We start from the raw sequence: 27,877 nt of genomic DNA, 5'->3' as shown, positions 1-27,877 counted from the left end.
TTTTACTTAGGCATATCCTATAGGTCAGGGGCTACCTTCTTCTCAACAGCCTTAGTCCTATCAAATCTCCCTATTTCAAACAAAAGAGGCTCTTTGTTATTGAATTCTACTACTGCTATCTTCTATTAGTAACTAAATACAGATGGTCTTTGAAGATGCAGTGTTCCCTAAACTCAAGTGCCCTCAACAGTGTTGCTTATTGGAAAAGAAAATGTGCTCTTCACTGGTAGGACCTGAGGGGTCCACAGAAGAGTAAGACTCTCCCATCAAAACTACTATGTCATTATTATTATTATTATTATTGTTGTTGTTGTTGTTGTTGTTGTTGCTGTTGTTGTTGTTGTTGTTGTTTGTTGTTGCTATTGTTACTACTACTACTACTACTACTACTACTACTACTACTACTACTACTACTACTACTACATTCTGCTCATCCTCCAGATTGCCAGACAGATGGACTTGGACTCTCCTCATGTCTAGCACCCTGAAGGAACCAGGAAGGTACAGAGCCAAAGTTCAGGTCTAGTTTCTTGAGAAGGATGAGTCATAGGGCTTGGTTTTCAGTATTTTCTCTCGTTTAGGGCGTTTCAGGAACAATTTCTCCTCCTACATCTAGCTTGCCAGAACCCAAAGCTGTAGTGTAAACTCTGGATTCTCAGGCAGTTCTCCCACCTCAGTTCACTGGAGGAGCTGAGGTTACTTAAGCTCTGTGACTTTAAGAAACAAACTCCCCACCTTGTGCTGACTCCAGCTTGGCTGACCTTAGACTGGCTCGAGGTCCAAATCCTAGGCAGAAATGTGTTCTTGAACTATTCCAGGCAGCCTTGGAATCTGCACCTTTAAGTGGCCTTGAACCATCGGCAATAAAGGTGGACTTGAATCAGAAAAGCAAAAATTCCCTTGAAACTCAAACAAACAAGTTGCTTTGTGCCCTTCTCACGGAAGTGGCCTTGAATGTTAAAGCAGGAGAGAGCAAAACCCTTAGGACTGCTAGGAGGGGACAGCGCACCTGCCAGGAGGTGCAGGCAGGCGGGGCGCAAGGGACTGATCAGTGGGCGGGACCAGGGCGTCCGCGCCCAGGGAGGGACATCAGACTCCGTGGTTTTGCTGCAAGGCTCCCAGACACCATGGGGAAGCTAGTGGCGCTGACCGTGCTGGGGGCCAGTTTGGCCTTACTGGGGGAAAGGCTTCTGAATTTTAGGTGAGTGGACATCTCCGTGGAGATGTCTTTAGCTCTCTTTCCTTTCTAGTCCATGTCAAGGATGACCCACTTCCAACTTACTCGCGGGTGGAAAGCAGTTTTGGACCTCAGTCCCTAATGAACTTCTCCTTGAGACTCACCCGTTAGGAAAAGGGACAGCTGCTCGCCTTTCTAGGCTGCCAGGGTAGGAAAGCCCACGGTTGATTTCTGAAGGTTGGGTACCTTTTCCAGGTCTTCTGTTGCAGCTCTGTTGCCTTTGTGAAATACTAAAGTCCTCTGCAAGTGCTGAACTTGGGGGAGGGGACCAGACTAGCAGCTGGGTGTTTATGACTGACTCAGACACTGAAAGTGCTGTGTGTTACAGAACCCATGCCACTTTGGAAGATGAGCCAGGAAACTGGGAAGAGAGCTCCAGAAAAATGGGGAAGAGAGCTGAACCCCGCAGACAGAAACTGGCTTGGAGGGTGGTTGACATTTTGAAGTAGAAGATCCGGCAGGGACAGCCATCCCGGAATTAAACTCAGTTTGATCTGAAAGAACTTTTAAAACAAAACAAAACAAAAACGCTTTTTTTTTTTTTTTGCCTTATTGCTACATGGGGCTGAGGTCTTTGCTTGCCATCAAGTTGTTTTTATTCTTTCTCTAAGGAGGCACTGGTCTCAGAGGTTTGCTGCTGCAATCTGTTCAGATACTTGATGTCTGTTGGCAACACTTTGTACTCCAGCTTAAGAGTGCTCATTGACACACTTCCTCCCCAAATAACAAATGACAGAATCGTCAAGTAGTAAATTTAAGGGTGTCAAACACACACACACACACACACACACACACACACCACGACATCTGGTACAGCTAGGGTGATCAACACCTGCTCCCCTACCCCATCTGAGTTACAACTGTATCCCTAAAGAGTAATTTTTATAAGTGATCGAAAGGTAAATCTAACTTCAGTCTTCATGAATATAGTTCGATTAATATTTTAAATTTTACCTAGCATTTAGAACACTGTTGCACTGCAAAATAAGGGTACTGTGCTGAAAAGTATTTTGGCTAATGCCTTTAATAGTAAGTCAGCATAGGATTAGTTGAAATGAGCTAACAGCAAAAGTTAACAGTTCAGCTCCTTGGAGACCTCAAAGAAATTTGGATTTTTTTTTCTCCCTACTGGAGGAAGAAGGTCAAAAGAAAACAAGAAAATATGAAGGGTGGTAAGTACAGATTCATAATAGGTAATATTTAGGACTATGATGTAATGCTATTTTATTCCTTTAAATGGAGAGTGTTGTTAGGTTCTGCCTAGCATTAAGTGGGGGTCTTATATTTCTTATAGAATTGTGCTGTGTTCCTTCAGCAATAACTGTGAAGTCAGCTTCTGTAGGCACAGTGCTCATGTGAAACAGATCACGGAATTAGAAATCAGAGGCGTTGCCTACCTATCTGTATGGCACCCATGAAAAGAAGCATCATAATTTTCATCACAGAACAGTGACTGAAAGACCTCCATTTCTACAGTTCAGACATTGACTTGGGATGAGGTGCTTTGACCTCCATGTTGGTTTCTTCGTGTTGATTTTTATCTTCTACAGAGAACGAGTTAGTACCTCTCGAGAAATAAAGCCCACAGAACCACAGAACTGCCACTTGATTGAGGGACTTGGTGAGTACATGGTAGGACTAAGAGGAGGCAGTGGGATTTCTTGGTCGTCATTTCCCTGCATCTACTAAATCATTTAATTTCCTATTACTTCTTGGTACCTCCACATATAGTCTCCATGGAGTTTCCATAGACCACCATCTAAAGGGCTTTCCTCAGACTGCCTCCTTAAGGGCATTTCTCCATCATCTGATGAATTCCACTTACTATTTCTTCTCTACTGACTCTTCTCCCTCCCCTCCTCCCCCTCCCTCCTCCTGCTCCTCTTCCTCCCCCTCCCTCCTCCTGCTCCTCTTCCTCCTCCTGCTCCTCCTCTTCCTCTTCCTCCTCTTCCTCCTCCTCCCTCTCTCTCTCTCTCTCTCTCTCTCTCTCTCTCCTTGGCAAACTTGGAGTCAAGTATCCTTTCCTTCATCATTTTCTGGTAAGCACTTCTCAGATATATTCAGACTTTCAGCCTACCTAGATGTCTTTCAAAATTATGAATCTGGGGAGGTGGTGGCGGCGGGATGGGGTGGGAAGAAAAAATATGAATATCAACTCTGCATCTATACCTCCAGCCTCACAAACTGGAAGTCTCCTCTCCCCAATGCTGAGGCCAGTTTCGATTATTTAGATTCTGATTTAACTGGCATCAGCCTCACAACCCTGACACTCCTTTTGCAGTTCCTCAGCCCATGGCTGGCTCTTAAACCCTTTTCTACAGTGTGGCCCATCATCCTCTGGAGACGTGGTTAAAAACCTGAGGACCATTGGTTTCCTCTTTGTTCCTCCTGCTCCCACAGGAGACCAGCAAGCAGCAGTCTCCTCTGTGCCTATAGACCTCATCTACTTGGCCCTGCAACCTTGTTTACTTGGGCTGCAAGCCTCCAGTTTTACTACTAGGAAATAAAACGACAATCCAGTCAGAGTCTGCTCACTGTCCGAGAATAGGAATGCACTCCGTCTTTCTCATCTTCGCTGAGACATTTTCTCCCCCAGTTGAGCACTGTAGTCAGCTACAGGTTCCGCTCTCCTCCTCATTCTCACAGCATGCCGAAACTCAGTTTGAATCCACGCCTCCCACAGAGTTTATTTCTGAGCTGGTGTTCTTGCTCATTATCAGATTGTAAACTCCTAGGGTCAAAGACTTTATTTATTGGTATGAGCTAAGACAGCTTATTTTCTGATGTGAATCTGTGTTTTCTTTTTCTTGTTAAAAGACTTTTTAAAGAAGCAGAAAAGTAGCCCCTTGGTTTGGGGTTTTTATTCTTTTACCTCCTACCTTGTCTTTTCTTTTGTTCTTTTGTCTTTTCTTTTGTCTTGTCTTGTTCATTTGTTTATATTAGTTTTGATTTTTGAGATAGTTTCTCAGGTATCTCAGGGTGGCTTTGAACCCATTACCTACCCAATAATAAGCTGAGCTTCTCACCCTCTTGCCTCCACTAGTGCTGGGATTACAGTGGTGCCCTATATCACCCAGTTTGTGTGGTGGTAGGGATAGAATCCCTGGCTTGAATTCTATCAACTGAGCTACATCGACAACCCTGTTCCAGGCACTTAAAAATGGTTTGTGCTGCCAGGTAGCGACACCCCCTAGGTAATTGTGGTGTTTCAGAAACCAAGTATTAAAGGGATTCTATTGGAAAGGCGTGAGCATGCGCAGCATATGTGGACTTATGAGGTTAGCTGGCCCTTCGACCACCTCAGGCCAGTTTGGGAAGTAGCAAGCGTCAGATGGAGGCTCAAGGTGTCTCCAGAGAAGCTGCACCAGTACTCTGTGTGTTCCAGCCCAAACAGTGGCCTCAGGTCAGAAGTGACGGAATCGTCAGTATTTAAAAGGGTTACAGGGAATTATCCAGAAGGTTACGTTCTGCTTGATTTTTAAGAACCTTCTCTAGGATCACAGTACAAGTCTTAACAGACAATAGACAATAATGGCTCCAGTGCATTTTTTTTATCAGTCTTATAAAAATGAGGCTCTCGATTAAAGCCCCAATAAAGTCCCAAAGACTGACTCTCTCTCTCTCTCTCTCTCTCTCTCTCTCTCTCTCTCTCTCTCTCTCTCTCTTCTCTCCTCTTTATCTCTGTCTCTGCTTTTCTGTCTCTCTCTCTCTCTCTCTCACACACACACACACACACACACAAGGCAACAATAAACAAAAGCAAAAATTTTTTAAATGGATCAGACTTAATTTAATATGAATGGCAAGGCAACAGGACATTCACCTACTTGCTCACTCTCTGGATCAGTGGTTCTTAGCCTCCCAACACTGCAGCCCTCTTATATAGTTCCTCACGTCATGGTGGCCCCCATCATAAAATCAGTTTTTTTGCTACTTCATAACTGTAGTTTTGCTATTGTTGTGAATCACAATATGAATATTTTTGACAAGAGCGGTTTGCCAAAGGGGTTGAGACTCACAGGTTAAGAGCCACTGGTCTACAGAGTAACAGCCATGCTCACTGCATGTGTATTTCTCAAAACGTGAGTCTGCCAAGCAGTTTAGGGAAATAATTACATTGCGAGATTTTTAATGTCTACTGTAATTCTCAAATTATATAAGTTAGCTAAAGTTGAAAAACTAAGGCTACAGTAAATACCGTAAGGCATAGGTCAAGTGCCCTGATTAACCAAATAGCTTAATAGGCTTATATGGGATGAAAAAAAAGATTTAACATTGGCACATTTTACATCTGTCGCGTGTTTATATTTTATGCTTGAAGAACTGAATATATTAGAATGAATGCAGTTCATTTGTTAATAAAAACAATGCTGGTGGTTGTGTAAAAACAAAACAACAAAAGCAGGAAGTTCTCGGGTCAATGGAGTGTACCTACAAGTGCGGTGTTAACTCCTTCGCAAACACCTGTTCTAGCCTCACAGAGCTTTGAAGCCCGTATCTGTGCTTTGCATGGAAGACACTGATTAAATTAGTTGCCTGATGGTGCATATATTCGCTTGGATTAGGGATTAGGATGGTTTCTTCCACGCCTCTGCAGTCTCTGCTGTATAATGCTAATCTCACAACAGCACATTTTTATTATTGACGTTCCAAAAATCTTATTGCAACAGAAGATGCCAGTAGGTAGACTATTACTAAATGAAAAATGACCGGAAGAAGGTGACTAGATATTTAAGTAGAGATAGCTAAGAAGACACTCGTCACAAGCCCTATGTACTTGATGGTAGAGGGTTTAATGTAGCAATGGAGGGACTGAAGGACTTTAAGTGGAATACAGCAGACACATAGCCAAATAAAGTTCTTTTTTCTTTTTTTCTTTACAACTAGATGGGTTTTATTTGTTATTTAAATTATTTTTACTTTGTGTGTGTGTGTGTGTGTGTGTGTGTGTGTGTGTGTGTGTGTGTGTATACAAATGAACAACTCTAGCAAGGTTCAACTACTCAAGAAAACACCAATACAGAGCTAGAATGTATCCAGGAGGGGAGTATCAAAGGGAACTGAGCCCAAGCCAAAATGGGAATGGATTTGGAGCTACACGAAGGAGCATGAGATTTGTACAGCTAGCTCTAGCAGGCCTTTAGAAGAGAAGCCTTAAAGTGGGGGAGTGATAGGGTCAACTTAGTCTAGAAAGATGTGTTGACAGACAGTGGCCTATGGAAGCAAGCTAGCCTAATCGGAACTTGTTGTAGAAACCTGGGAGTACATATATGACAAATAAGTGAAGGTTTGGGGGACGAAAGAAAAGGGGAGGTGGAAAAGATAGCTCCAGGTTCCCTGCTCTGGGAACCTGAGGATGGAGGTGCTGCTATTCATTGTCGCTGAAAGATAGAAAAGATAGAGGAAGACGAAGTGTCCAGATCTGTTAGGAGCCTGTTGAGCATGAGAAGCCAGGTGGCGTGCTCAGCACTGGATGACCGTTAGGAGTCTGAACTTGCAAGAAGGACTTGATGCTGATCAGAGAACCGAGGACAGGTGGGTGGCAGCTGAAACTGCAGGACCCGGCTGTTGCTCGCTCTGCCTTGAGAAGCAAGGTAAGGGCAGACAGACTTTATTCTATATCGAGAGCTGAGTGAGAGACAAAGGCAACAGGAAACTAAGAAGGGGTAATCAGAAAGACGGGAGAAATACCAAGGAAGTAACCGACCTGCAGTGCTGAATGACTTTATTCCATGGGTGGGTTTTCCCAGAGTGCATTTCACTCCTTATGGAAATAGCATCAAGCTTCGCAAGGCATCTGGGCACCGAGGTAGGTAAATCTTGATGAACACAAATGCTCAGGGGTGGGACGCTCTGTTTAACTTTAGTTTTCACATTACTAGTTGGGGATTAGCTTCTCTCCGATCTCAGGTCTTCAGTTCCTCTCACTCGCCTGCCATTCTATTGGTTCAAATTTACATTTTCTTTGGCTTTATCCTGGTTTTCTTTTCCACATCCACCCATATTCTCTCTCAGTTGCCTAGTGACAACCTAGTCATCCATTTCCCCAGGCATCCATTTCCCTCATGTTCCAATTATTGTGGCTGTGTAACACACAGCCCCACACTTAGTGACACTGAACAGTAAGTTAGGACATAGCAACACACACCTGTAATTCCAGCATTCAGGAGGCCTGCCATTCTATTGGTTCAAATTTACATTTTCTTTGGCTTTATCCTGGTTTTCTTTTCCACATCCACCCATATTCTCTCTCAGTTGCCTAGTGACAACCTAGTCATCCATTTCCCCAGGCATCCATTTCCCTCATGTTCCAATTATTGTGGCTGTGTAACACTCAGCCCCACACTTAGTGACACTGAACAGTAAGTTAGGACATAGCAACACACACCTGTAATTCCAGCATTCAGGAGGCTGAGGCAGGAGGATCATGAGTTCAAAGTCCTTCTGTGCTACCTAGGGAGAACTGTGTCATGACAAACAAGAAAATTTTAGTTTTTTTTTTCTTTTCTTCAGTATTGGCAGGGTTTAGTGAAGAAAGTCCAGTTGTTCTATTTGTACTAGCAAAGATGACTCAGAGGTTGGTAATAAGCCACCTGGGACCCCCTGGCTTTTCTCCTCATCTTTTCCATTCTTTACATCCCTTGCTCTGTAGCTTTGAATAACCAGACTTCTATATTTTACTTCAGGGCACATCCTTGAGACAGTGGAGGAGGGAGAGAAAGGAGACAGAAGGAGGAAGAGGAGGGAAGAAGGAACACAAGAAGGAAGAGATGGAGGGACAGACTAGACCAGGGCAGCAATGGCTATGAATTTAGCCTCTGAAGTCACATGACATTGTATTTAGCCCTCTTGATTTGTCAAGACAATGTCAAAATTCCTTCAGGCTTTAGGGAAGAGAATTTAGACCTTGCCTCACTGTGGAAGAGTGTGAAAACTCACATCATCTAGTAGACTGTGAAGCTGGGCTCTGATGTTTAATTAGCCATATTAAATTTCTTTCTACTAGATACAGTCCTCTGGCCCATCCCTGCTCAAACATTGTATAGTTAGAACAATGTGCAAGGCTTTCAAGGAGTAGATGATCTGACCCTACTCTTTCTCATTAAACTAACTGTTCTCCACAGCCTGTCCCAAGCCTGACTGTCACCTACTGAACACCTATCCAATAATTTCTCAGTGTGATTGTACATGCTTAGCTCTGACAGGTTGTAGAATGAAGAATACTCGGCAGAGAGACTTCCAAGGGAAGCAACTTAGTGTTGACTAACAATTCCATTCAGTAAGTAAGGAACAGTCTTTTTGTGAGGAGTAACACAGACTTTATATGCTGTGCAAGTTGTAATTTAAAAAATAAAACTAGGATATGATTTTATTTTTATAGCGTAGTTTGCTTTGCACTTTTCTCCTGAAAATGGAATTTTTAGGAAGAATTTAATGCTTGTAGAGACAGACATAAGTGTTCTAAGAGCAGCTATACCTGTGGGATTTCTGAAAGTTACCTTAATTTCCCAAGTAAATGGTTGAAACAGTCAGTGAATTTTCCAAAAAAAAAAAAACAAAACTCGAAAGTTTGGGCTATTGAACTTCTTTGAAGGCTCTACATATGCATCCTTGCGATTATTTTCTGTTTTGTGTTTTGCAGAGAATGGCTCTGAAGATATTGATATACTTCCTAGTGGGCTGGCTTTTATCTCCACCGTGAGTATCTGCCAACCGCTCTGATGCTCACATCAATAGCTGTGTAGACGGTGCATTAAAGTTTCCAGCTAAAGATGCCAGATGGACCCCTACATGTTCATCCCACCTCTGGGTAGACCAGTCAACTACAAAAGCCAGACTGCAATCTGGAGGGCTAATTAGAGCACCACAGGCATGCCTAACTCTGGCTGCCTCATGTGGGCAGCTTCCTGTGGTCAGCTGCATGCTCGGTTAGGGTCTCCATAAATGTGTATTGATGTCCATTTGGCTCTTAGGCTGGCCTCCAGATCTGTCTTGTTGCTTCTCAGCTCTATCACTGACTTATTGGGGGGTACTTCAGTGTCTGATAGTCATCTCACTAGCCAGTATTCTTGCCATGCCTGCTCATGTGTGCAGCTCTGTAAATGTTAATGAGTTTAAAAGTCAATAGGTGAGCTCTCAGCTATTCCTTCAATGTGTTTCCATGAGTAGAGTAGAAGATTATTTTATTCTTTATATCACCTTGTGAAGTTTTAAATGACTAGGACTTTATGCTTGGGAAGGAAGGAAGAAAGGAAGGAAGGCAGGAAGGCAGGAAGATCAGAAAAAGAAAGGAAGAACTATGTATTTATTACATATTGAAGGTTTCCATGCATCTATCAAGCCAATAGCTCATTGGGATAGTGTCTGAGATTTACTGGTTTTGTTTTTGTGGTGTTTGTTAAACATTGAAACCAGAGGTGTGTGCATATCAGGAACCCTACCAACTCGCTAAGTCCAGAGCTTTGGATTCAAGATTTTTGAAAAAGATTTACCACACTTTCAGTGTGAATTTTGTTGCTGCTGCTTTTGTTGTTGTTGTGGTTGCTAGAATTGCATGTGAAATATTCAATTGTTTACACACCACTAATTCCATGAATTCTAAGTCTAAATATGTTTGACTTAAAGAAAGACGTCCTATAGGTATCGTGATCTGAATTTGCAGGTTTGTAAGTATGCAGAGTATAGTACAGAGGTCTCCGTTGAATTTTAAATATGGAGAGGCAGGATTGTCTTTCTTTACTTTTCCTTCAAACTCAAGGATAAAACAAAACTGTCTGGAAAAGTCTCTTTTACCTTGACCTCAATTTTCTGTTGTTAAGTTTGATTTTCCTGGGCTATGCCAAAAAGACCTGCAAATGCCATTATTCTGTATAGTTAGGAGATGTCATTGCTCTTGGGAAGTATTTGTTGCTTCTATTCTATGCTTCCCCATCAGCAGAGATTCCAAGTCATTGCTAAACAAGAAGAACACATTATCATCCTGAGTATTGTGTGAGAGATGTGTGCGTGCCTGCTCTTCTCATCCTGCTGTAAACTGGCAACTCCTGCTTAGAGCTTAGAATCATGCTCTTTCGCTCTGTTTCTAATCTTCCTGCATTCGTTATCTTGTTCTCCTTGCCTCTCCTAAGGCCTTCTTGACTCTTTTGACAAGGTTTAGAAGCTGCAGAGGCAGAAAGAGATTCTATGGAGATAGATAGAGCATTTGTAAAGTGACAAAGAGCTTATCCCCACCCCCCAACCCTAGCCTTGGGACTTGGCATGCTTCTTGCCCTCACGATTACTTCCATCCTCCCATTTTTCCAGTTTAGCTTCTAGTTCTTAGTGAAGCCTCCCTGTGAAGGTACTCAGATTCTTCAGCAAGTCTTCCCTGGTTCTGTTGTTGGATAGGAGTGAGCTATCTATCCTAGGTAACACCATATCCTGATATGTTCTTGTTGCAATGTCATTCAACTTTAAGTTCTTTGAATCGGGGACTTGGATGTGTTCATTAATGCTCCAGACACCCAGTCTAGTACTGAACATATAAAATCTGAGGAGGGCTTCATGAATGTCTACCCATATATGCAATATACAGGAGGGAATCAGAAGCCTGTACCTCAAATCGACTGTCACTATTTCCAGTCATGAGTGGTATGGATGCATTTGCATGCTGTTACTGGCATCCAATAGGATTCCTGCCACAAATTCTAACCCAACAGAATGCCATAAACAGAAATTTAAATCTTCTTCCAGAAATATTTCCTTAGCACTCTTAATCCCGTGCCTTACTGTTGCATCTGTTAAATCTTGTCTTTTTATTATTTCTGCTTTCTTTGTTTGATGACAGTGTCCTCCTCATCTGTCTCTATGACTCCATGGTGCTTTTGGAGATATGTTGCCTTCACGCACACATACAATGGTGTATGTGTCTCAAGGCAGTGTATCCCTATGTATGGAATGGCAGAAGAGCTTTACAATGAATGAGTCAAGCAAATAGCTTGAGGTCCGTAACATTTCCTCCTTTGGTATTGCTATTCTTTGATCCAAACACATTACTGACAAATTAGCTACAGAGAGTGAAATTTCATGGCCCAATGAATCAGTGACACACTTAACTGAGAAGAAGAAATATCCACCAGAGAGAGGATCTGGAGGGACGTGTTTGACTGGTTTTGGCAAGTCTACTTGAAGCTGACCTTAGGAGGAAAATGAAGAATGTAGGCTATAGTCACAGAAAGAGGTTCTGAGTAGACATACATATGAGGGGATTACTGGGGGACATGAAATAGCTGAAGCTTTATGAATAAAAGAAGTAGGAAAGTGCACCGGGAGAAAATGGGTCTAAGGACAGACCAAAGAAAAATCTAAGAGGCAGAAATAGAGACAGAAATTCTCTCTCAGACCTCTGCTTCTGACCTTTTGATATGAGTGAAGGAGGCACATGACAGTGTCTAGAACCCACAGCAGTAAATAGAGAAAGAACTACCCAGGAAGACATTTTGAGACTGTTGGCATGACCTGTGGAGATAGTGTTTCCACAAAATCCTAGAGGTACAATGTGGATCCCAGAGAAAGGAGAGTTGCAATAAATCAGGTAATAAGGTTGGGTGATATTGCTGAGAAATTTCTGGTAAAATAAAAAGATAAATACATATTTGAAGTAAGTAAGAAGGATGATTATGTTGAGGAATGAAAAATGAACAAATGAAAAATGAAAAATTCCAGGTCACGGAAGTCATTAATGAAAAATGTGGAACAGGGGATCAGGAAAAGAGGTGACAGGTTTAATAGAAGAGTAGAAGCATGTCTCAGCCTCAAGAAAAGAGGGAGAAGAGAAGAACTGAAGGATTAGTCACAGAATGGAGTCAGAGGCAATTTCCATTAACTGCCATGGCATGTCCAGAGAGGAAGGAGGCAAATGATCATTTCATGAGAAGCAGAATGGCACATGGACAGAATGGCATGAGATGAAACACATCTAGGATACATGTATGGAAAACAGAATGAAGTTTCTATGCCAGTGAATAAGAAATCCAATGGTGCATGGTGACTTCCAGATGATAAAGAGATATACTAAGAATTCTTCAAGGTGATTTTAGAAGCCCCCCTCTTTTCTTCATAATCATTATAGTATATGTGACAGTGTCTCCCTATTGTGTTTACTGTAATATGTTGAGAATTGCAAACAATTTATTTGGATCATATTCACTCCAACTCTTCTCCCAAATTCTTCCCAGATTAATTCCCATATCCACACCTCTTCTCAGCTTCCCATCTCGTCCCTCTTTTTAATAACACAGAGTTCACTTTGTGCTGTCTATGGGACTACCCACTGGAACTTGGGTGAACCAAGGGCCATACTCCTAAAGAAAATAATCATGAAAACACCCCCCCAACCCCAGTTGTCTCTGTGGACTGGGGGCAGATAGGGATGGAAACAGGAGGGATCAGGTGTAAAGAGGATAAAGGAAGGATGTCCTCCTTCTTAAGAGCTTGGCCAGGCAAAGAAAGGGCAGAGAGAATATCCATTACAGAACAAGTAGTGTGGCTACTTCAGAGAGATTGTTGACTTGGTGGGACAGAATCTGGCCCAGAACAGAGTCTGAGAGTCAGGCCCTACCCATCCTTGCTCCAGGTGTGGTAAAGGAGGAAAATTTAAAAAAAAAAAAAACCCGGAACTTCTCTATGGTTTCAGAGATTTCCTTCCAACAGCACTGAGATACAAGGTTTGTAGGAGGAAGATTTCACATAAAACTTGGAGGAGGCTAAAGAGATGGCCCAGCAGTAAGATCACTTAAGTCTTTGACATAGTGCCTGGTACAGTGCTCAACACCAGCATGGCAGCTCACATCTGTCTAAAACTTGTTTTATGATATCCTACACCCTCTTCTCATCTCCAAGGCTGTCAGACCCCGACATGTGAAGCCCATACATACATGCACTCAAACACTCATCTACATAAAACAAGAATGAACTAATCATTTCAAAAAAATGGGGAGATGTGGACGGGAGTGTGCAGAGGACACTGTCCACCCCAAAGTGAGGGGCAACAGAAGGGCCAGTGAGTGTCTATATTTACAAGGATAAGAGCAGAAAGAGAACTGGGGGAGACAGTAGAGTAGAAAGGAGAAAGTCTAGCTAAGACTTAGAGAGGGAAAAAAAAAGCTAGTCTATTTTGAGTTAAATTAGAGTGAAAGGGAAGAAATCTGAGCATAAGAACTGTTTAGTTATTGGATAGAAACCTCAAGGTTGGACACAGGGACCTGGGGTATGTTAAAGGTTTAGTCCTTGTCGATGTCTATTGTTGATTGATAAAGACTTGGTCCTATGGATACTGTTCAAAGTATTAGAATGAAGTTTTTGTACTCTTTGGAGTAAAGGTTCAAGGTAGAATTTTCAGACATTTCCTATAGCAACAAGGTAAGTCAGAAATCTTTATGATGCTGACACCTGTGCTGACTTGTAGCTGGTACTATTTATGATAATATAATACAACTAGTGGAAGCATACGATCAGTAGAATCAATAGAATTTGGATATGGAAACTATCAACTATCAAGGTTGGAAAGAATCCTAGGCTGTGTAAGTTTCAGTTGCTGCATTTTACAGAAGAGTACCCCAAGACCTGGGCAGACCAAAGGACTCTAAGAAAGTAACACAGCTTGGTGCCCAGCGTTGTAATCTGTGGCTTAATTCTTTCTAAGATAAAAAAAAATGCTTCCTTTTCTCAATTGTGGCTTTTCCTGTATTCACAAACAAAGAATGGTGTTTCTGACCATGCCCCTCCCCCAGATCCCTGAATGGTTTTAGCGGACAGAGAACAAGCCACCAAATCAAAATGAAAATGCAGAACCCGAAACATTTTTGTTTGTCTTTGAGATTTTGGCTACCATAGGAAAATAGCGTTTAAATATGCGTAAGCGTGTACACTTATTCTCTGTTTCTATAGGGACTAAAATATCCAGGTATGCCAAGCTTTGCACCAGACAAGCCAGGAAGAATCTTCCTGATGGATCTGAATGAGCCATACCCAAAGGCACAAGCACTGGAAATCAGTGATGGGTTCGACCAGGACTCACTGAATCCCCATGGGATCAGCACTTTCATCGACAAAGGTACAACCCAAGTGACCAAGAGTAAGGGAGATTGGAAGGGAGAGACGACGACATAGATCCCCTGCAGGGCAGCATTTATGTTAAAGGTATAGGTCAGGTGCTATTCCACCAAAGAAATGTAGGGAACATTTGCAAAACTTTCAATGTTCACAAGAAACAGTTTTAAACATTGATCTAAAGAAGGAAGGCGAAACTGAGGCCCGGTGGTTTCCTTTCATCCACCTTTCTTCTTTGCCTATAACCTGTTTAAATAAGAAATCAAACATATAAAGTGAAGGCCCTTTGACAACAATAGTATAACAGGGAAAAAATCATACCATAAGAGACAAAGGAATAAATTGGAATCCTAGGAACTGAAACCCCAATTTTGTACCTAAAAATACTGCCAAAAAAGTGAAAAAAACACGCTCAAAGAATGACAGATAAGACATGCAAGACAATATGTCTGATTCAGAGCTTCCACAGACCATATTTACAACTTGTTTTAATAACCGCTTTATTACTATGAAGAGACACCATGACCCAAGCAAGTTGGGGAAGAAAGGGACTATTTGACTTCTACCAAATAATAAAGTAAGTCGGAGCAGGAACTCAAGCAGGGCAGGAATCTGGAGGCAGGAACAAGTGCTAAGGCCATGGAGGAGTGCTGCTTACTGGCTTACTCATTAGTGCTCGTTCAACCTGCTTTTTTATAGAACCTATGACCACTGGCCCATGTATAGCAGTGTCCACAATGGGCTGGGCCCTCATAAATTACTAATTAAGAAAATATCCAACAGTTAGGAAACATGGAAGCATTTTGCCAGTTGAGATTCCCTTTCCAATGGCTCTAGCTTGCGGCAAGTTGACATTAAACCATCCAGCATGCCCCTCAATATCCGAAAGACAATAAACTTATTTAAATGTAGACAGGTTTCCGCATAGACATTTCTCCTATGAAAGTATACAAACGCCAATTAAGACATTAAAGGACATTTGACCATTTTAACCATTTGTGAAATGCAAATGAAGTCAAAATAAGTCACTTCATGTACACAAGAATAATAAAAGGAACATGAGACTAGGAACAGGGCAGTAGGTAACAGGATCTACCCATTGGTCTTCAAGTATAGACCCTAGTTTGAATCCTTAGCACCTACCTAAAAAGCCAAGTATGTCTGTTTATTCCTGAAACTCCAATATTGAGAGTGGGGACAAGTAGATTCTCAGAATTCACCAACCAGCCAGTGAGAGACCTTGTCTCAAGGCAAAAAGGCAGAAAGTAATAGAGGAAGACATGAAGTGTCTTGCTCTAACCTTCATACCCAATAATATGCATGTACCACACATATATACATTACTCTACTACTACTACTACTGCTGCTACTACTACTACTACTACTACTACTACTACTACTACTACTACTACTACTCACACACACACACGCACACACACACACACACACACACACACACACGAGGCAAGTAACAACAAATGTAAGTAAAGATGTGGAGAAATTGGACTCCTTTGCTGGTGATATTGTGAGCGGTGCATCCACTTCCGGAAGCTGTCTGTCAGTTCAAAATCTGGCGTTATCATGTAACGCAGCGGCTTTGCTCTCTGGTGTGTGATCAGCAGAACTGGCAACACTTCTACACAAACACTCCTGCATCGATGTTCGTGCCAGCCTTTCTCCTACTACTCACATGCCCATTAACTGATGAGCATGTAACATAATTTCTACAATAGAGCATCATTTGGCAATAGAAAGGAGGTGGTGGGGTAGTGTGCTGTGACACACAAGGCTTTGAAAATGCTATGCCATGTGGAGTAGTCCAGTCACTGGGCAGAGGCTTGGAAGAAGGGGAAATGGAAAGGAACAGCTAAATAATGGGGGATTTATATGAGGGCTGATGCACATATTCTGGAACTAGGTAGTGCTTATTACTGCACAACTCTATGAATATACTAAAACGCACTAAATTTTACATTTTACAAGACTGAATTTAATGGTATGTGACTCATATCTCAAGAAACTACCCCAGAAACAAATCTTCTATTATCCACCCTGAAAATAGCCATGTCTGGTACATGTTGCTTGTGTATAGCCCATAATTCCAAACTAATTTAAATGTAATATATTTGTGAATCCATTGAACATATATGGATGCCATTGTAGAAATAAAAAGGGCATCTCCCTCTCTTGGCATTCTTTGCTTCTACTTACTAGTTTTTACTCCTGTTTTCTTCTCAAAATATATTCACCATGAAAATGTATGCAACACGTTTATTACTGGAATCGGAGATTCAAGAACTATAACCAAGACAGAATAGGAACTGAGCCAACAGGTATTTGATAAGCAAGTGAATATGGATGCTGTAGCATCGGACAGCTTACACTAATACTCCATTTAATAAGATGGAGAAGCGGGGATTGAGAGAAATGTGATCCAGGGTTGACTTCTCTGAGGAAATGGCCAGGTGGATTCATTTATCTTGTGTCTCTTATTTGGTAAAACTAGGGAAGCACATTGTATCTAACCCTCTTCAGCCACACCTTCTTTGCCCAACACTGTGCTGGCTAACACATTCCAAAGAGAGCTGAGGTAAGAGAGCAGTCAGTTAGCCTAGACTACTTCATTGTATTGGATGTTAGAGTTAGGGATATCAGGAGCTCAGATTCAAAGAAAGGATCATCTTACAGATTAACTGCCAACCATATACTTCCACTTCTAGATGTTGAATGTACCGTGACTGACAGCCAACTTTATTTATTTATTCCTTAATTAAGGGACTAATTCACCAGGCCAAAATGTCGCATGGAGGACTGTAGGGATGGAATGAGCCTGCAGAACAAAACTTATCTTCATAAAACATCTTTCTGCTGTGGAAGGGAGAGCTGTGGAGACCTAAGACTGGGCCAATCCAGTGCAGAATGGACACCTGTCATTCTGCGTCCCACAAAAGTGTCTGAGTAGAACCTGGAATCCACCCCACATTCTGTTGCCCAATGCTGGGCCCTATAACACAGCAAAATGAGACCAAAGGAAAGATTCACCTGTCAGGGGGAGCAATTCCACCTAATTTGCATGGACGAGATTAATGTGGTCAGAGGCACTGAGTGTAATGGGCCTCAGGCCTGCTCCGTTACATGTGTGGAAGCAAATAGGAACAACAGATACAGATAAATTTCCCAGTGAGAGGACAGGATCAGAGGAGTCCCTAAAAGCCTCAGACCTACACCTTCCTATAAGTCAGTTATCCTCCACCTTCAATCCTCTTCACAGCAGTTTGCATTTCAGAGCAAAAGCAGGCAGCTAAGAACATTCTTGAGGTTGGCAATGCCCGGGTTTAGCTGGCTTGTTCATGTTAGTGTGTTTACTTTACAGGTCTGTAAATGTTGTTACTCAACTCAGGTATTTGGCTTGCGTTAGAAGTTCATTGTACGGCTGAGGAACAGCTTCCCTTAAAGCATTCCCATACCCCGAGTTTTCTTGAACTTTGGTCGAAATGTAGACCTTTGTGACACACCCCCAAAATGTCTCAGAAGTGATTACTCCCTGGGTGACAAGCCATCCAGGGGAACCACATACATGCTTGCCTACCACTACATTTCTGCCTCTTCTCTTTAGAGAGGGTGTGTTAGTGAAGCTGTAGAAACCACTGCACAAACACACATGCTATGCACTGTTGCTTGGTAAAATTGCTGTGTTTGATAAAATTGCTGGGTCACCCCCTATTGGAGGTTTAATTTCTTCAAAAAACCAGAAGCATCTAGCATTGGCGTTAAGGACCTAACTGGCAGTTCATAAAAGCAACTATCGCCCAGTAGTGCCTGCCTCTATCGTTCCAATACTCCATGAGTGGAGCCTTGAAGTTCAACTTAAGCCGGAGAGCATAGCAAGATCCCATCCAAGACAAAACCAAAGCCTTGGGAGACAATCAGGTTTTTTTTAAAGACATCTAATAATGGTTACAAGAAGCTCACTCAAACTTCTCTGAGAAAATTATATCTTTCTCTGAAATCATATCTCTCCCTCCCTCTCCCATTTAGACAACACTGTGTATCTTTATGCTGTGAATCACCCCCACATGGACTCCACGGTGGAGATATTTAAGTTTGAAGAACAACCGCGTTCTCTCGTCCACCTGAAAACCATAAAACATGAGCTTTTCGAGAGGTATTGGGGTTAAAGCCAGGCGTGCTTCTGTTTACCCTGCACCTCCGCTGTGCACCTCCGCTTTCTTTGGTTCAGCAGGCATTCGTCAGCTTTTGTTTCGCAAGCAATTCTTTTTTTCTCTCTAAAGCTTTCTAAAGCCTCCCATGGTGGGACTGCCCAGCACCTCAGTAGAAATTGCTGTGTTCAGTATTGAATGTCTCTATATTTTCCCACTTTTTGAAAGCTCTTTAATCCCATAAAGGTGCTCAATTAGATTCCCAGCTCCAATTCCAACCTCTTTGCCACAGCAACTCAATACTGTGCTCTCTTTAAACACCTACTCCCTCTGCCAATCATAGTGGTGGGTTGTGTTCTCTGAGTCTTACCCACTGGGTATTATAATCAACCTCCAGATGAGTTATTTCTTTGTATCCAATTCTTTAAAGAAGAATTTGATAAAAAATTAAATAAATGAAAACAACCTGTGGGAACTTATAAAAATTACCTTAAGTGTGTCGATTGTGTGCCAAGTGCTAGGGGAAAAATACTTTGTTTAACTGAACGGTCACACGGCATTTAGTAACGAGCATAAGTAAACCGAGTCTCATAGAAGTTGTGGGCCAGGCAGGTTGCCTGAGTCAGTTTGTGATTGACGTAGTCATCACGTAAGCTCCAGTCTGACAAAGCTGAACTCTTAATTTGCAGTGATAGGCATCATTCTTATTAAATTTGGAAAATTAATATTCTTTAGTAGATAGCCAATTTCAGGGTTTAAACGGTAAGATCTCTCTCTCTCCCTCTCTCTCCCTCTCTCTCTCTCTCTCTCTCTCTCTCTCTTATGAAGTAAGCACATCAGGAGGTTCTGCAGCCACAGTGGATTCGAACCTCACAGGATTTCTAGGGAAAGGGAGGGAAAAGAAAGAAAGGGGATTGTTGGGAGTTGAACGGTGTCCTACAAAATGCAAAATAATCCCCAAGTCATCCAAATTTCACTTTTCTAAAATTTTATATTAAGTGTATGCTTGAATTTCTTCCACACATATTTCAGAATGCCACCTTGCTTGGAAATGGTCAATTAAAGATGCAGACTTAGTAGACTAAGACAGATCTGTAATCCAGTTAGAAGGCAGATGCGTGCAGAAGAGAGACATACAAAGGCAAATACTGGCCCAACTCTGGAGTGAAAGATCAATAGGTCAGGGGGAGTTTCCTGAATGTGGAAAAGCCACAAACAAGAGTTTTTCCACAGAAACTTCAGTGGGATTATGGCTCTGCTAACTCTCCGACTCTGTTGAACCATGTTCGAATAGCTTCTGTTGTTTAATCCCTACAGTTGATGGTAGCTTATTATAACAGACACAGGAAACATACGTGAAGAAGGGGTAGAGATGCCTGGTCAAGTCACTCATTACCAAGTGCAGTTGACACAGATTAAAATCAGAGGTTACCTCGAAAATGCAACAACAGCCTTGTTTCATAATAATCTGACCATGATAAGAAAAGAGAAGTTTATCCTGTGACCTCAGTTCTCCTTAGTCAAAGGTGCGCCAAGGACCTTCTCACTCTTGCCCTACCCACTCGTACATGTGAGAGGTAAGCCCATGCTATTCTGTGCTTTGACAGTGGAAGGCAAGAGGTCATAGCTGTGACCTTTTGTGAAGTGGCATCTGTGGGAGCCCTCCCCAGACTGGTTGAATTTGAGCCTACTTGACAGTAGGAAGAGGCCAGTGAGACTGCAGGATATAAGGAGTTTGAGAGGAGTAACACACACAATGGGCAATAAATACAAAGGGCAAAACTCAGCCTCACAGGAGGAAACTGTGAGGCAACTTAGTACAGAGTGCCAGGCAAGACTTGAATGCAATTTATGATGTCACTCAAAGTCTTTTGGCAGAGAGGTACTCAGGCCAAGTCACGAAGGATGGATAGGCTAGCAACGTGGAAAGCTGTACAAAACTGCAGAATGATTTCTGATTTTCATCCAAAGTTTCCTTTCCTAAAATAGTATTTGTTTAAAAAAAACAAAACAAACAAACAACAGAAAACCCTCTGGGTTCATGAGATGGCTTAGTAGGTATAGATGCTTGCCAGCAAGCCTGACAACCTGTGCTTGATCTCTGGGACATACATGGTAGAAGAAAGAGAACAGGCTCCTGCAAGTTGTCCTTTGACCTCTGCACATGCACTATTGTGGATGTCTTGGAGAGCTAATGAATGTGCACATGCATACACGCTTGCACGCTTGCACGCTCACACGCTCGCATGTGCATGCAAACACATACAGAGATAAATGATAAATAAAAATTTTCCATCTTTCTTTTAACTTTTTCACATTTCCATACTCTCTTCTCTAAAATGACATTGGTTGTATTATAGACTCGAAGCTTTCTTAAAAGAAAGAGAAAATGTAAATGCCCAGATAGACTTGGTTAAGAGATAAAGACAGGAAGGAATGCCCATGGCTCAAAGCTGTGTGGTTTTCTTTCATTATCTTACTCAAGTTGCACATGGCAATCAAGGGACCTAGTGTCGCTTAGGGTCCTAGGAGGACAGAACAGTGTACCCTCAGGGAAAAAATGGTGGTTATGAAAATACAATGGACCACTCATTGGTTCTCCAGCTCTTTCATTAAGAAACCAAACCCAGGGCCTGGGGAGATGGCTCAGTCAGTAAACTTCTTATCTCACAAGCATGAGGACTCAGGTTTAACCCTCAGAACTCAATTACAAAAGAATGGCTAGGCATAGTAGCATGTGCTTGTAATCTCAGTGACAGGGAGAGAGAGATAGGTCAATCCTTGGGGCTTATGGGTCAACCACCCTAGCCTACACGGGAAGTTCCAGGCCAGTAAGAAACCTCAAGAATCAAGGTAGATGGGACTTGAGGAACTACACTTGAACTTGAACTCTTACCTGCTCTCCCCAGACACATACATGAATAGGCACACAAATATCCACAAACAAAAGAAACCACATCTTTTTTCGGTAAAATCAAGCCATATGACAGTGCTTTGCTTTTAAAATTAAGCCTAACTCTAGAGGATCTAAAATAAAGATATTGTATGTGTCACAGAAAACTATCATTGACATCTACAAGTCTAGATTTTGTTAATATACATATTCACTTTTTACTTAAAATCATAGACAAAAGAAAATATGTGGAAGTAAAATCTGAATATTTTATGGGATTAGTTAATTGATCTCTACCATTTAAAACAGACGAACATGTTGATCTAGGTAGATATTAAGAGCTTTGTCAATAATCAAGATATTCAAATACCTAATGGGTTTCTCGTTCTTTTTCTTTCTAGTGTGAATGACATTGTGGTTCTTGGGCCAGAGCAGTTCTATGCTACAAGAGACCACTACTTTACCAGTCATTTCTTGGTACTTCTGGAGATGATCTTGGACCCTCACTGGACTTCTGTTCTTTTCTACAGCCCCAAAGAGGTCAAAGTAGTAGCCCAAGGATTTAGTTCTGCCAATGGGATCACAGTCTCACTAGACCAGAAGTATGCTTTTTATTTTCTGCCCTTTGCCCCTGTTATTTTGAAGAGCTCCTTGCCTGAAGAGATCCACTAGGTTCAAGTAGTTAGTATGTGCGTGGAGGCCTCAGTTGTGCCCACAGTTCATAGTAAATGTGTGATCTTAAAAGCCCTTTGTTTTCTTGAATTTCAAGTCCCCTCCAGTAGGAAGAGAAAATATGGCCCTTGTTCTAAATTCTTATATAACTAGATATAGTCCTTTCCAACATTCTTTCCGAAAGCAGGATGCTTATTAAATATCACTGCACTTTATGAGCCCAAAAATTATTTAACCACATGAATAAGGTCAGGCTAACCAAAAGCTCTTATCAGAGAGAGAAATCTGCCCTAGACATGTGATGGTATAGTTGTCAGACATATGATTATTCCCTGACTGTTTTTAAGAAAGCATGAAATTGTAAAAGCAAACACCCTTGGCAGATGACTAAGAAGCGAAGGCTTTCAGAACAGCGATGCACTATGAATAGCAACCTTTAGATCTGAGATTCTGAGTAGAGATGATCCTTGTAGAACATGCCTGTTGGCTGGATGTAGTGGTGCGTGTATTTAATGCCAGAACTTAGGATCAGAAGCAGGAAGGTATCTGTGATTTTGAGGCCAGCCTGTCCTACATATAGTCAGTTCCAGGACAACCAAAGGCTACAGTGGGACCATTGTCAAAAACAAAACAAACAAACAAACCAAACCAAAACAAAAACAACTACAGAAAAGAAATTGCCTCTAAACATTCCTTATGTTTTAAAAACATGAGTGTGATCGAGCTTCGTGGCCACACCATCATTTCCCCTGTACTAAGTTTGGAAGTGTGGACTCTATCCTTGGAAGGATTCCCTTTCCTCATTCTCCTCTGCAATGACTTTGAGGCCGTATGTCATCTGCAATACCACTTTTCACTTTATGGTCATATTTTACATCAAAAGCGTATAAAACCTTTCAATAATATTAAAAATACTGCTTCATTTTCTACTTTTATCGTGTAGAAAGGCATCACAGTGTCTCTTCAAGCTAGTGTGAATTTTTATATAAGACACAGTATCATATTTCATTACCACTTGCTTAAGTGTAAGTGTTACTTTACAGGTATGTCTATGTAGCTGATGTAACAGCTAAGAACATTCACATAATGAAAAAACACAATAATTGGGATTTAACTCCAGTGAAGGTAAGAGTACCCCAGCCAACCCACACCACAAAGCCCCATACATTAGTCTCATACTTGACCCAGCGATGCTCTTAAGGATGTACGTTTATTTACATTTTTAGATGCAATCACAAACCCTTAGCGATACTAGTGTCCAGTGCTGGGGAAGAGCTGGCCGGAGGCAGGGAGGGCAGAGAAGAACATTGAGATAATGTCCTTACTACTTCATATTTGTGGAAGGTAATTCAGCTGGGCACCTTAGTGGATAACCTGACTGTTGATCCAGCCACCGGAGATATTTTGGCAGGATGCCATCCTAACCCCATGAAGCTCTTGATCTATAACCCGGAGGATCCCCCAGGATCAGAAGTAAGTATCGATTTCTCCTTGAACTAACATGGAAATCTACATGAGTGAAAATTTCGCTGAGGTGATGTTGAGGGGATTCATGTGGGTTGGGTTCCATTTATATTCCAAAACCGAACAAAGTCTTTATGTAAAAATGTAGACATATTGGCAGTTTAGAGAGATGGGGCTCCTACATTTTTTAAGTCACCAGGGGCCAATATAATATCATTGCCAGACAGCAGGTCCTAACTTCACTGTGGCTTTCTGTGCTATTGAGAGTAAAGAGGAAAGATGACCTTGATAATTCATATTGATATAGATTTGTACTACTGTATTTCCAGCTTAGAAGCCTCTGCAGGGGTCAGAGAGGGAGAAATGTATAAAACCGTCTTCATTCGTTGAACACGAGCCTGCACAAAGGGTTTAAGTGACTAGTCTCTGAAGCAAATGTATTTTTATTCTCAAATTCTAATTATGATAGTAATAAAGACTGATTTATTTTAAAGTATATCTCCTAAAGTGAAAAACTATTGAATTATCTGAAACATTTAAACCAACTGAATAAGACAATATGCATAAGGCAATTTAATATGGTGTTGAGCTTAATGATAATAATCATAATTTAGAAATTTTCATTGAATTTAGCTGCAACTATAAATTCTTTCACAGATATTTGGAAAGACTTATTACTGACAATTACATTTTGCTAGATATTGTTTTAATGCTTGGACTATATCAGAAAGTAAACACACGGTGTTGAGGATTTAGCTCAGTGGTAGAGCGCTTGCCTAGCAAGCCCAAGGCCCTGGGTTCGGTCCTCAGCTCCGAAAAAACAAAAAAGAAAGTAAACACACATAGACTAGTTAGACGGTAAAACACTTGCCACTCAAGCCTTATGACTTGAGTTTGATCCTGGGTCTCACCATGGAAGGAGAGAACCAACTACCAAGTGTTTTCCTCTGACCCCACAAGGGATATGGCATGGGTGTGCCTGTCCTGCATGCCCATGTGCTCCCTGAAACACACATACTTACCAAAACTAATAAGCTATGAAATAAAACTTTAAACAAACATAAAAAACCCATGCAAGGCTTCCATTCTTAGGGGACAGAAGGACAGACTCTAAATGAAAGTACAGATGGCAAGTTGTATAGAACAACACAGCACAGCTAAATAGAGGGTTAAGACTGATGTACAGAGGTATGGTAGGTCCTAGGTTAGAATATAAGGTGTGGGTTGAAGTACTTTGTGACCCATTTGGTAAGTCGAAAAACTGAGATTCAAATCTTAACATGTTCATTCACCAAGGTGGGATTATTTCCTTCTTAACGGTGTGGCTGGTTTTTAATTCTTTTTCTTTGCAATTCACAGATCAGTCATGAGAACTTTAAAAGAGAAATTTAAAGAAATATTTAAGGCAATCATATTATTGAGATTTTATGGTTACAGTTTCCGAGCAACCTCTAGAAGACATTTACAAATAGGATCCCCATAATGACAACAGCAGTTGACATGCCAACAAGGATGGGGAAAATGTCACAAAGTCCTGCCCCTAGACGAAAGGCTACAGCCAATCAATGGCTGCTGAGAAAAGAAGAATCCATTTCCCAGGTGGTCAGTCCTAAACACATGGGCATCAGCACCAAACAGACTCAGCAGAATATGAATGGGTATACAACTAGTAATTAAAGAAGAAGAGACCATGTATCTGAGAGGGACTGGGCTATGGGAACAGTTGAGCTAGGGATAGTGAAAAGTAAATACCATGTAATAATAAGTTTCAGTACAGTAAACCAACTTTTCTTATTATATAGAGGTATCTAAAGCCTGACATATACTTATTTGATTTCATTATTAGTTTTTTACATCTATATTTATATAAAATAAATAAAAAGCACGTCAAATGTGAAAGTAATAGATTTCCTTTTTAAACCATTTTTTAAGATGTAAGATAAGCTGATTAAATGTCTTTGGATGGATACAGCTCCTATTCTAGATACTGAAGAAAGTCTAGATCTCATTTGCAATCATTTAAATGAGTTACAATGTTCATCCAGTGAGTAAAAATCATGCAGCTAACACTTGTCTTTCTACAGCATGGAAGCCCTCAAGTGAACCTAGAACAATCCCTTGGACTTTGAGGTTTATTTAGTCAACCTATTCTCACTTTGTCTTTAGATTCTTTTCACAATAAATTACATTTTAAAATATATAAGATATAATATGATATGTATATATTATTTATACATAAATTTTATATACTTATATATTTATATTAAAATGTAATGTAATAAATAATATACATATATTTATTATTTCCAGAAGTATAGCCTACACCTAGAATAAGAAGAATCATTACCCCACCCAGTGAGCTACCCATCCTTATTCAGTTATATATTCCACTGACTTTCTAGATAAGACAGAGCTTCCCTACAGAAGCTCAATCACAGTGGCTGCCCTTAAAGTTAGGGTTAATGTTGCTGTGAGGAAACACCAGGATGAAAATAACTTGGGGAAGACAAGGTTTATTCAGTTTAAGCGTCCATATTGCTTTTCATTATCAAAGGAAGTGAGGATAGGAACTCGGGAACTGGAGGCAGGAGCTGATGCAGAGGCCACGGAGGGGTGCAGCTTTCTGGCTTGGTCCCCATAGCTTGCTCAGTCTGCTTTCTTATAGAACCCAGGACCATCAGCTCAGGAATGGCACCTCCCACAATGGTCTGGGACCTCCCCCATCAATGATCAATCAAGAAAATTTCCTAGAGCCAGATTTTATATCAGCATTTTGTTTTCAATTGAGGTTCCTTCCTTTCCGACAACTCTACCTTGTATCAATAGTTGACATAAAGCCAGTCAACACAGGGAATGCAAATTTATCACTGTGAAATAATTGAAAACTTTTTAACATCTGGTTCTCTAGTTTAAATACCTGTTTATTCCAGATAAGACTTACTTAACCACAGTGACTGACCTTTCTCCACTCAGTAGAGTCTTGTGTTTTCTGCATGAGACCCAAGCTTCAGAGTTTTCATATAGTAAACTCGAAAAAAAGTTGTTAGAGCTTAAAAGGAGAACAAAAATTAAATGGAAAAATAAAAAACAATCCTAAGCTTCATAGAGATCAATATACATAACCGGTGCTTCAGTGCTTGGCTGTTTTCCTTTGGTTCCTATCTTAGTCATCCCCCACCCCCACCCCCACCCCATCCCCCACCCTGTGAACTTCATCCAGATTACTTGGAAACCTAAGAGCTTATGTGTTTACTGATTAGCAAAGCTGGGTGAGCTAATCCTAGGGATCAATAACAGCCCTAGGCAGTGGTGCCTCCAAACTCCTGTGTTTTATTTCTGTTTTTTAGCTGCCTCTTAGATATGGGGTCCTTCAGCAGAGAGGATGGCCACCCTCTTGACTATCAGATTAGGCTAACTGAGTGTCTTTTACTCAACTCGTCCTGGGATTTTCTGTCCATGTTATAGGCTCAGTCAAAGGCACATGTACAGATGGGAGCTACTGGCAACTCAGGAGTTAGACAAGTGTTTATGAGACCCAAGTTTCTTCTCTAGGGATGCCTGCATTATCAAACTGCTGAAGTGTCTATGGAGGAATTTGACAGGAATGTTAACAGTCCAGTTTAGGACATTAGTACCTTTCAGATGTAATTCAGATTTTTAGTTTACTGGTTTCTGAAAATATGCATTTGTCCCAGAATTGGTGGGAAGGGAAATATCTCGAAATATATGTTCCTGGACAGTATATTAATGAATGATCTTCTCTTGACAGGTACTACGCATCCAGGATCCTTTGTCAGATAACCCCCGGGTGAGCACACTGTATTCGAACAACGGCTCTGTGCTTCAGGGCAGCACCGTGGCTTCTGTGTATCATAAAAAAATGCTCATAGGCACAATATTTCACAAAGCTCTCTATTGTGAACTCTAGATCTTCCTAAAAATCTTTATATTTGACAGAAGTAAAATTGTAATTGTTTGATAAGGGGAACTGTAATTCTTTACAATTACCAGTGACAGTATGTATGGCTTTTCTTATGGAGAAAAGTAAGTGAGTATAGAAACTTACATACACAAAATCAAGAGTCAGGTTAGTAGCAAGGCAACCAGAAACCCAAGTGTTCTGCTACATTTAATATGCCCAACATTCTGTATACGCTGTGATGTGTAGGCTGTGACCATTTAGGTTTCCCACTCACTTGAACTTGTGCCCCTTGTTATCTATCCAGCAATGTCACCTCCTACACCTGTGATAGTCTGAGGCTTCTGCAGTCCATAGAAATAAAGAAGCTAGTGGCTAACTATTTACAGTTCTTGTTCTGTTTTCTACCTTGTGTACAACACCATCTTCCAGGCACATATTCT

At 41.2% G+C, this 27,877-nt stretch overlaps 1 protein-coding gene across 1 annotated transcript; it reads left to right on the top strand.

The window, feature by feature from the left end:
- The first annotated feature begins 1,113 nt into the window (after positions 1-1,113).
- Pon3 (paraoxonase 3) lies at positions 1,114-27,816 on the top strand. The gene is made up of 9 exons (NM_001004086.1): positions 1,114-1,201; positions 2,788-2,858; positions 8,880-8,935; positions 14,165-14,330; positions 18,365-18,491; positions 21,781-21,981; positions 23,095-23,176; positions 23,396-23,524; positions 27,285-27,816. The coding sequence occupies exons 1-9, from the start codon at positions 1,128-1,130 to the stop codon at positions 27,441-27,443; spliced, it is 1,065 nt and encodes a 354-aa protein (NP_001004086.1). The 5' UTR covers positions 1,114-1,127; the 3' UTR covers positions 27,444-27,816.
- Positions 27,817-27,877: the final 61 nt, after the last annotated feature.

Source organism: Rattus norvegicus, chromosome 4 (genome assembly GCF_021556685.1).
Source record: "Rattus norvegicus strain SHRSP/BbbUtx chromosome 4, alternate assembly SHRSP_T2T, whole genome shotgun sequence".
Taxonomy (NCBI): Eukaryota; Metazoa; Chordata; class Mammalia; order Rodentia; family Muridae; genus Rattus; species Rattus norvegicus.
Note: the sequence above shows the minus strand (reverse complement) of the source record. Positions and strands in the feature narration are given on the sequence as shown.